Below are 11,411 nucleotides of genomic sequence, written 5' to 3' on the forward strand. Positions count from 1 at the left end.
AGCTGATATTTCCATTATACAACTTTCACAGACGCAGCTGGTTAAACAGGACCAGCCACGTGGTATTATACAGTTCTTCTTCACAGTCAATTTACTTATTTAACATACTTTATTTTTTTCTGCTGGCAATAGTCAAGGTGTTTTCTTTTCACAGCGTCCCGTGGTGCACTCCTCCCCACGTCCAGTCCACTTTAAACGATTCTGGGCGAAGATGGTATAGGACTTGTCCATTAATGGTCTCACAGGTGGCCACATCATGAAGCGACCCAACCAACCGAGGCCCACTGCGCTGTACATGACTGCAAATGCTGGGACTCCACGATGAACCTGTTGATACAAAGGAGGTTGGTTAGCAGACAAGCAAAATATTACATGCAGCAAAAAGATTGCTGTTCAACACCATAAATAATTACTTTTTTTAGCATAATCAGATTTCCTCAATGCTGCTACCATGACAGACATGCAGACATATTTAGATGTTGATGATGTAAATATTAAGAGTGAAAGTTTAATTGTCACACTGGAAGTGCAAAATCATCTTGTTTATCATCTGGTCCAGATCAAAGAAATAAATAATACCTAGTTTAGTTCTGCTCAGGTCTGTGTTAACACTATTTTTCTTTGCTGAAGCTTGAAGTGACATGTACTGACAGGTAGCTCCTTGATTGGATAGTTTCGGTGATGTCATCGCACCATCAGCATTACATAGATTTAGATGGGAAACAAGAAAAAAGTCTGCACACGTATGCTTGAAACATCACTGGGAGCTGCATTGGGAGCTGCAGTGGGGGGACTTTTTGATGTTTTGATCCAGTACCTGCTTTATTCGTCTTCTGGATGTGCGTGTCCATCACAAACTTTTATGGATTTATATGGGGAAATCTAGGCTGACAGCAAGTCATGCTGCACTTAACACCATATCCTAACTGAATGCGACATGAGTGAGCTTCAACGACATAATCAGTTTGATTGCTTTGTTTTCTATTGAGGTGTCCTAACTGGCTGCGAGTGAGATAGTGCTGTTCAGCAGTTTTGACCTAACTTTATCTGTAGATCGCGTTGGAAATGTTACTGGAAGAGAAACATCTGATTCATTTGGTTGAAATGAGGAGTTATCTCCAGCGGTACCTCCTCATTTCACAACAAAAACATAAATGAAGTGGGAGCTGGCTGCAGAGAGATCACCAGCTAGCTGGAAGTTTCTGGTTAAGTTGCTCTTGGTTATATTGTATGTTATTTCCAGTAAAGAAACATCTAAATTTCACAATATAGAACGTGTGTTTTCTGGTGTAAAAGTACAACCGTAGGATCGCAAGTACTCGCCCATCTTTTACTTGAGTGATTACATCTCCAGTCTTGATTGCACAGCTGATAGGTACGTGGTTTGTTTACATGATATAACAAAAGTGTTTATTTAACGGATTCAGTGAGCGTCTGATGTTACGCATTAGGTGACTTCATAGTTTGGATGCTCATGTGCTGTTAGGACATGGCATTACTGCAGTGTGTTTGTCTGCGCTGAAAAATGTTGACCACTGTTTCCCAAGGCACAAGATGACATCTTCAAAAGTTTTCTCAATAACAGTCCAAAAACAAAAGATATTCAGATTACTGTCATAGAAAACCAAAGAAACCAGAACATATTCACATTTGAGAAGCTGTAATCTGTAAAAATGACTCAAAATTATTATTACATTGTCAAAATAGTTGATGATTAACTTAATAGCTGGCAAGTAATCAATTAATTAACTAATGATTGCAGCTCAACATGAGAGTTGCAGCTGTCATACCAGCCCAAATAAACCAAACCAAACAGGCAAATGCTCCAGAATTATTTTAAGCTGAGGTTCCTTAAATACACATCACATCACAAGCTTAACACATGAATGTGGGTTTACCTCATCTTTCTCATCAATCACATGCATTTCCTCCATGGCCATCTCATAGGTGACACCCTTGTATTTCTCTCCATCATAGCCTGAAAGCGAAATGTCGACGAAATCTACCCTCCCAGGCCGGTTTTTCTGCAGGAACTGGAGGAACCGGATCTCCGTCACACATATGGGACAAAGCCCATCATACAACACCTGGAGATGAGCAAATACAGCACATAAATGGTGTCAACGTGGCTGTCTTCAACTTTCTGTTTCAACCTGTGATATGTCACAAGCTCACAAGTAAAAAAATGACAAAAAGTGAAGTGTTTCAGTTGGATTGAAGAAGTCAAATGGATCAGAAATTTGGTGGCTCTTTTTTAGGAGAAAAAACTTGAAAGACATCTCTGGATAACCGGTCTGATCGGAAATTTTGGTCCAAACATTTCGGTAAGGTTACCCTGCACTGTTCTGCTTTAATATGCGACTGTCTTGGAGGGGGTTAAATTGGTACTCATTCATTTTTTCTATACGATCACTGCCCTATCAAAGGGCAACAATAAATAATACTACACACACGAGGTTCAACAGAATTACATTACAATAGAGTAAGAACTGAAATTGGATAGATTATAAATGTATAAATCGTGTTGTTTTGTATCACAATGATCAAATTTTAAGACTAAGACCAATAAAGTGGATCATTTCACCCCAGTTCTCATATCTTTACTCTGGTTTTCTGTCTGCAAAATAATTGATAAAAAATAATACTGCTATGGATTTATAAACCAGTGAATGGTTGAGACAAAAAGGATTAGGATTTAAAGTTAACATTTCATTTAGAAATTAACTGCAAAGAGCTACTGTACCAAAGTAGTTAAACTTAAGTTGTTAAACTGTAATGGTAGTATGTAGCCTATACAGTACATACACATACTCTCATCGTACATCAAAATGAGTCATAGTTATCATATGGCTTAATAAGTCTAACTTATGACATCAAACTACTTAATGTAGAGTAAATCTACATTAAATTGTACTAAATTCTAAGCTACAGCTTAAAGCGATATTCTAATCCTTTGTTTGCACTGACAGTATGTACCTTATACAATCTTAATGTCATTAAGCAACAAAGTACATTAGCTATTAATAAAGTGATACATTGTCACGTTACAGAAAAACAGGGACTTTACCTTGACACCAGAGCTGCAGGTCCGATGCTGATGTCTGCACAGTGCAGGCGTCACTTTAATCGCAGTCTTTGCATTTATACAACTATACCATCTCGCTAACCCGGATGCAAAACTTGCTCGTCCTCTGGAAAACATCGGGAAAATATGCTGGACCAACTAAAGTGACTAACAGGCAATTATACCTACCTAAACAGATGCACAGTCGCTGGTTAAATAAGCTTTTGTAACTTACACTGCTTGACTTTGGTGCAGCTAAGAGTCACTGCTAACGTTAGCCACCATTCATGTGTTACACAAGTACAGTTGAGTAACACAAACAGAGGTCTCCTGCTGATGCTGTTCACATAAACCGGATGACAGAAACCTCTAACATTACAGCAGACCGTATCTCACGCACTCACATTTGCTTTTTTAGTTTTCAGAGAGATAATTTCTTACAAAACTCGCATATTTTCAGCCACTCGACCACAAAGCATGGCTGAGGCAGGCGTGTGTGTATGTTATGACAGCTGAGACGTCCCACCAAGCTCAATGTTATTGGATCAGTATACCCAATTTCCCGCCCTCATTTTTTAAAGAAACAGTGCTTTTTCTTTTTCCTCATATTTTTGCTTTCTAATAATTGATCAATGATCCCGATACTTTCTGCCAAGCCAGATGTGCATCTATTATTATCATTATTTACCAAAGACAACACAATGCTGTCATGTATTGAGTCTAACAAGTGCAGGCCCAGGTGTTCAGGGGCCCTCAGGCCAGAGCCGCTATTTGAAGTGATGGTTACAACATTCCTCACTGCAGTCTCCGGGCTAAATTCAGTTTAAAGTAGAGATGTCCAGATTACATTTTTTGCCCTTGATCCTTATCAAAGTTTTGATTTTTCTCATACAACAGTTTCACCACATGCTAATGTTACAGTAAAAGTTCATTAAAATTAGGTTAAATTAGTAAAGCAATAAAATCAGTTTCTACCTTGAGTAAATATAATCTACACCACAGACTTTCTTTGATAGTTTCATAGTGTTTTATATAGTGTGCATGAGTCGTTTACATAACGGCCCTGACAAGCCCAGGCCCAGGGGCCCAACGGTTCAGGAGGCCCCCAAGCCAGAGGGTCTGCATGAACTCGTTAATAACTTTGCACTTCTTGTTGCACAGTCAAAGAGCTTAGTCATTCATGTCAGTAACAAACCCCCGAAAAGTCCTGCTGAGAAACTGCAAGAATTGGCTCAACATTCACTTTCAACCTGTCACAAGTAAGAAACCATTTTGATACTTTAAAAGTGTGCTGTAAATCCTGTTGAGGTATAGGTGAACTTAATGGTGTTGGCTGTAAGTCAGTGTACGTGCCGTGCCAGGGAAAAAGGGGTTGGGTGGGGGCTACATGTCTAAGCGTACAGCTAAAACGTTAAAGTAACTGAAAGCAGATGTTTCCCATCTGACACAATTATTTAAAAAATGTTTTCATTTTGCCCATCCCTCGAACACACAAGCAGACATGAGTGTACAAAGAACTCACAGCCTTTGAACATTTTAAATAATATTTTTTATTTATTTATTTTTTTCCAGACAGTGGTATATATCCTAGTCTGGTGTTTAATTTAGTGTTTCTGCTCATAGAGATATGTCCTGAGATCAGAGTTTCTTGTCAGGGTTATTGTTTTTTCTGTGTATGGTCACTTGTATTTATCATGGAAGCACACGTGATGAGATCAAAAGCTGTACAGCTGGGCCTCTCTGAGGGAGACGGCCACAGCCAGGCACAACCAAAAAGTTCATAGCCTTGGCAACACGGTTTCAAGGATTGTGCAGAGGTGAGCTCTTATGATATGTAGATTGTATTTATTAGAGTTTGCATTATTTGTTTATAACAATTTCTTTGAGAATGTATCATTGCTTATACTTTGTTCATTTCTTTTACCTGTTCCCAATATCCAGCCGGTGGATCAAACATGCCCCCTCCAGCAGCAACCAATCTAGGCTACACCCCACCAGATGGAGGCTGGGGCTGGGCCATCGTTGCTGGCGCTTTCATCTCCATAGGATTCTCCTATGCTTTTCCCAAGTCCCTCACCATCTACTTTAAGGAGATTCAGGAATATTTTTCGGTTTCCTACAGTGAGATTGCCTGGGTGTCCTCAGTCATGCTCGCTTCTATGTATGCAGGAGGTCAGTGACAAAGGCAAAAATCATTCCCACACAGCATATTCTATTAACATTTTGATGAGTGAATCAATTTTTTTGTCTGATACACCTACAGTAAAAGAAACTACCAAAAAGTGAGATATTTCTCCTCTCTGTGCAGGACCTTTGAGCAGTATACTTGTCAACCGCTACGGCAGCAGACCTGTGGTTATGGTCGGTGGGGTCATGGTTTGCACTGCCATGGTGCTTGCTTCATTTGGCACTACTATCATTCATCTCTATCTTTGTGTTGGAGTAATTGGAGGTAAATTTATTTTCTTTTTTTCATTAATGAATACATGTTGTTCCTTGTCAACAAGCCAGTAAAATATCCTTCAATGTCAGCCACTTTTATTAAATATCCCGGAGGTTAGTTGAGGTGAAATCTCGAAGAATTTTACTAGTAAGGCCGCTGCTGTTCTTTGTAATGTTTGCTTTACATCTCCTAGTTGTGACCTATTGAGCTGTTTGGTTATCAGGGCTGGAAAACTCTCGTTTTGTCTTTGTGTGGGGTTAACGTTGGTCATTCTGTGCAATGTGTCAATATTTGCCCAAATCGCAATGACAAAATCTAAGCCCTGTTAATACTATTGTTAGAGTAAATCATAGACTTGAGTTAAACCTTAATTTCTTTTTTCTAAATGTCTCACTAAATCTGATGCATTTAGAAAACCTATACACACACATGCACATATGGCAGGCCAAATGATCACGGGCAGCAGTGAGCAAACAAACCCATCAGACTTTAAACTTAATCTCTAATCTAGTATTGATGCACTACCTTCTGTGACAGAGAAAGGAACTGTGTGGAAATAGTTGCCTACTTGAATAAAAAGTATTAGAACATCATGGATATAAAATAAAATATCGCGTCAAAAATGATTAACTGCAATTCTGATGAATTTGCATATTATTTTCTCAATTAAAGGCATACGTTATTGTTTTCTCTTATTTTCCTTTAAAACAATGTAATGTAACTCATTCAAAAGTATGTTCTATGTATCTACAGAGACTCTGCGGTCTGCCTATATTTTCATATTTTCTTAGTATATTGCTGTGTTCGGGTCGATGCTGGGCTGCAGCCTTTGGGCAGTGTGTGTGTGGCCTCCAGCCAAACACAGTGCACGTGGTATTAGTGTGTGACTGTAGAAACATACATGTAGCGACCAGGTGTCAGATCGTAACCATGCATCACAGAGAGAGCTACGATAATGTGGGGCACAGCACAGATGTTCTGCTCATTCAACAGTTTGATAAATTGCTCATACTGTCTCTCTTACTGCACAGTAGTGAGCAGTCGAAGTTGACTCGAGTGAAGTATAACCTAAGGTCTGATTCATTCTGTCTACTGTGGACTCAGTGGTCCGATGTCCACTGTGTGTGTGTGTGTGTGTGTGTGTGTGCAACTCAACCTGCTCAGACACAGACAAGGAGAGGAGAGCGATGTTGAGTCGGGGGGAGCAGCCAAGTTTGAATGTTGTGTTTACGAATAGTAACCGACAAATCCTGCATAGTATGCCTTTAATCATTTGCTCTATAAAATGTCTGAATATAGTGAAAAAATGTTTGTTGCAATTTCCTGAAAGCCAACGAAAACAATTACTCAATTTGCCCTACCAACCACTCAAAGCCACAGAAATTCAGTTGGAATGACAAAGCAAAGAAAAAAAATCCCCATGACTGAGAAGCTGATAACAGGAAATGTTTGGACCTTTTGCTTGAAAAGTTACTTAAACTAGTAATCAATTATCAAAATATTTACTAATAACATTTCTATTAGTTAACTAATCAACTAATTGTTTCACCTCTACAGTAATAACAACACAAATTGCTTGAATGTACAGCTATGTATCATATCAGCCTTGGACTAATTAATAATCTAATTACTATTTATATTACTGTAATTCTCTAAAATGAATCTCTCTCAATGTTTTAATGCATTGTGAAAATTTTTAGACAGCATCTTATTCTTTAACTATATTGAACTGCTATACCAGTTAAAATGCCATTATAGTGGTTAAAGATTAGAATAATAATTCTGCTTGACATTGAATGTGGCATAACAAAATCTTCTTGCTAAAGCTGCTGCTGATAAAGAGCAGGTGTCCACATTATCCTCACAAAAATGACATTTCTATTTCATTATTTCATGTAATACCCTCAAGGCTTCATAATTTGTCTTTAACTGTTAATTCTAATAACACAGCAGAATCACACCTGTTCTGTTATTACTTTATTGTTTACAGAAAAATGTATTATTTATGGTGTATTAATGAACCCTTTTATTATTTTAACAGGTTTGGGCCTTGCCTTCAATCTGCAGCCAGCCCTGACAATCATCGGTTCCTACTTCCAGGTCAAAAGGCCACTAGCAAACGGACTTGCTATGACAGGGAGTCCGGTTGTTCTGTGCACTCTTGCTCCTCTCAATCAGTTTCTGTTTGATTCTTTTGGCTGGAGAGGGAGCTTTCTCATCCTGGGATCCATTGTGTTGAACTGCTGTGTGGCTGGTTCTCTGATGAGACCAGTCAACAAAAATGTCAAACCCAAACCAAAAGCTGAACTACCGGAGTGTAACGGCGGTGAAGAAGCTGCTACTGCGGACATTGCTACACAAATAGATAACCTCCTCCCTGAAGAAAACCAAACTGAGAGTAATAGTCAGAGCTGCATACATAAATTTGTAGATGTCTCACTTTTCAGACACCGAGGTTTCCTCATTTATCTCGCTGGTAATGTGGTCATGTTTTTTGGCTTTTTTGCGCCTGTGGTTTTTATGGCCCCATATGCCAAACATCTAGGGATTGATGAGTATTCAGCAGCTTTCTTGCTCTCTATTTTTGCTTTAACGGACATGTTTATCAGACCAGCAACTGGCTTCATAGGCAACACCAAGTTGGTCAGACCAAGAATCCAGTATTTTTTCAGTTTTGCTGTTTCGTACAATGGTTTATGTCACCTTATGTGCCCACTGGCATCTGGATATGTGGGTCTTGCAATCTATGCTGTATTCTTTGGTTTGGGTTTTGGGATGGTTTCTGCACTGCTCTTTGAAGTCCTCATGGACCTTGTTGGTGCTCATCGCTTCTCCAGTGCGGTTGGGCTCGTCACCATTATTGAGTGTGGCCCAGTGCTTCTTGGACCCCCACTTTCAGGTTTGTAGATTTACAGCCACATTAATATTTTTTATTTTTTAACATTTACAAAGTTGTAAAAATGTTGTCTTTACACCTAAGCAATGATGAATCTTCTCTTTCAGGAGCCCTGGTTGATATGTTTGGAGATTACAAGTACATGTACTATGCGTGTGGTGTATTTATGCTGGTGCCTGGCATATTTTTCTTCATCATGCACTACTACAACTACAAGAGACTGGACGAGGAGCAGAGGCAGAGTGTGGCTGTGAAGATGAAGACTTCTGTAGACGCAGTAAAACTTCAAATGAGCCAGAATGATAACATAGTACATGAAACAAACGGATGAACTTACTGAATATGATTTTATTTTAGTGGATGTTGAAAGATGACACTGTACCTCTTTTACTGCAGGCCTGACAGTATATGGGGTACTATTGCTAGGAATGATTTTCTACCCTGGATCAGGTGTTGGACTCTTTGGACATTTGGAAAATATGTGAGGATTAATGTATGGTATTTTAATAGTTATTTTATATACAGTGTTGTTATTATTACACTATGTGATAACTGCAACTGTAAAGGCTTTCAATCATAAATTATCCAGAAGTGTCTGTTCCTTCCAGTGCAGTTATCCTAATGGCTCTATAAGCTTATATGGTTCCCCTGTGTTTCTTCAGTGGCTGAATATAAAGTCATTTTCCTGAGGGACCATTGTAAAATAATGAGTCGTAACCTACAACCCAGAGCCAAGGTGCCACAGTTTATTATCATCTTCTGACCACTAGATGGCACTGGACACTATCATGTGAAAAATTAAGGTGCCACGCATCTCTGCTATTAAACTGCAATTAAACAGGCACCTCATTGGTTATTTACTTCTCTACTTCATTGCTTTATATATTTTGGGTCATGATCTTCTAATGTGCTGACAGATATTTTGAATGGGTCACCAAGGATGCAGCAATTAAAAGATGACACAATTAAATATCTGTATGTAAAGACTACTGACTTAATACCTTCATCACAATCCCCTAATTGTGTTTACAGAAAGAACATATTTTATTAATTCTTCAAGTCTATAGTATTTTCAGTGTGATGGGGATCTGGACGACTTAAGTACAGTCATAAAAATTCTGTATGAAGTTATGGAAATGTTTTAGAATTGAACTTTAAAATATGTGCAGGGATCCCTATGTGCATTTAATAATACCATTGAATTTGCATGTATGCCAGAAGAACTGAAATGCTTTACATAGTCAGAAATACTGTGCATATAACACACATTTTTTACAGTGTATAGTTGTTCTACCACTACAGAGAAAATATGTAACAGTGGATTAAATTTCTGAATGTAATGAAAATCAAGCACACCAGAGGACTGACCAGTGATTTCACACCAGGTCACACCATCCCACAGGTCAAACTTTCTATTCTAACACATCGCATCATTACACCCCCTTAGCGCCAAGCCTTGAGCATCTGCATTATCAGATACATGGGAGAGCCATTCAGGCAAAGAACAATGCCATTATTACCAATGTATGTTTAAATGATCCATCCTTATCATGTCCCTGCAAGGTGCATATTGACTCCCTTTTTCAGATGGACAAAAAATGCTTATGTGAGTGAATCAATAAGTTCTTTTACAATGTTAGACAAGTTTATCTGAAAATCAGATAAACAGTGCAAGTGCATGGTTTACGGGTGGGTGATCTTCTTTGTCGATCCCTGTTTAATTTCAGTCAACCAAAGGGAAACATGGGCACATTATTTAAAACTATCAATACAATTATGTAGATAGAGTGACAAACATGTCATTACATCCATTCCAATGGAAAAGAGGTTAATGAGAGCACACAAAGTGAAAAAGTAAAGACCTCCAATTACTGGCAGTGGCCCATAAGCTTTGTATCATCTCCTCGCTCAACAGCTTGAGTATAATCGCTGTGATGAACTGTGACTGATGTCAGTAAATCTGACTTTAATTGGGAACAAGAAGATTGAATTCAGGCAGCTCTGCATCCAATCCCTGTGATGACTGCTTCCATGCTGAGACATGGTCTTATAACCATGCTGCTGGCTTGAGCAGTTGCACCCCAAGTTCTGTTTTAACTACACGGTCGGGATGTCTGTAAAGAAGGGAGTGATACTATCTATTTAATCCAACATGTTTGTTAATAATCTCTACTAATCTTCTTTACCCACAGCGGCAGAACTAATCTGTCTTCACAATGTTTACACTCGGAGGGAGGGCAACGTCATGTGAATACCAGAGACTTAAGAGTTTATTCATCAGCCGTGTGGATGGAGCTATTAATGACACATCGCTGGTCTAAAATAAACATCAATAGCCAGGGCATCTAATGTGGTTTCACAGGGCATGTTGACATGTTGTAGCAGACAGAGGAGCAATTGCTATGTCTGTCTATCCAAGGAGCTCTCAAGGACTCAATCACACCTCCCAGAGACTATAGAGACAATGTGTCCTGCAGTGTGTCTCAAATGACTGCCGACCTTGATAAAGCACAAGATTTACTGTGATCATTTGGTGAAAAACAAGGCACGAACAGTAACATACTCTCAAAATCAATAATCTACAGCCACTGTAACACCGACCATGGTCGCCTTGATCTTTATGTAGAGTGAAATCATCTCTATTTCACTGATTTTCTCCTACACAAGCAGTTAGCATCTGAATGTGTTAAGGGAAGAACAGAGGAAGTCTAAATTTTGATTCACCGTCGCCAATGCCTAGAGGGCAGCCTGAATTAGATGAAAGATATCTGTCCAAAGAGAAACACTCAGATAACTGATTTACTAGTGACTGTTTTGTGGAGAAGTGGGCAGCTGCCAGCACATATAAGCTCTGCACTGCGCTGAGACTAAGAGGTTGTTAGTGAGAAACATATTAAAATTAAGTTTAGTCAACAATTATTGGATGAATACCATTTTCTGAAGTTTATGTCTCTCCCAGGCCAAGACGGTCTGGTATTACAGACACTCGATCAGGCAAAACTGTGTTG

At 39.0% G+C, this 11,411-nt stretch overlaps 2 protein-coding genes across 2 annotated transcripts; one reads left to right on the plus strand and one right to left on the minus strand.

The window, feature by feature from the left end:
- LOC128357656 (uncharacterized) lies at positions 1–2,817 on the minus strand. The gene is made up of 3 exons (XM_053318026.1): positions 2,812–2,817; positions 1,899–2,087; positions 1–327 (listed from the first exon to the last, which is right to left on the minus strand). The coding sequence occupies exons 1-3, from the start codon at positions 2,815–2,817 to the stop codon at positions 133–135; spliced, it is 390 nt and encodes a 129-aa protein (XP_053174001.1). The 3' UTR covers positions 1–132.
- Positions 2,818–4,723: 1,906 nt separating this feature from the next.
- LOC128357126 (monocarboxylate transporter 2-like) lies at positions 4,724–9,247 on the plus strand. Its single transcript, XM_053317369.1, has 5 exons — positions 4,724–4,881; positions 5,006–5,236; positions 5,373–5,516; positions 7,549–8,406; positions 8,511–9,247. The coding sequence occupies exons 2-5, from the start codon at positions 5,020–5,022 to the stop codon at positions 8,732–8,734; spliced, it is 1,443 nt and encodes a 480-aa protein (XP_053173344.1). The 5' UTR covers positions 4,724–4,881; positions 5,006–5,019; the 3' UTR covers positions 8,735–9,247.
- Positions 9,248–11,411: the final 2,164 nt, after the last annotated feature.

This window comes from Scomber japonicus, chromosome 4 (assembly GCF_027409825.1).
Source record: "Scomber japonicus isolate fScoJap1 chromosome 4, fScoJap1.pri, whole genome shotgun sequence".
Lineage (NCBI taxonomy): Eukaryota > Metazoa > Chordata > Actinopteri > Scombriformes > Scombridae > Scomber > Scomber japonicus.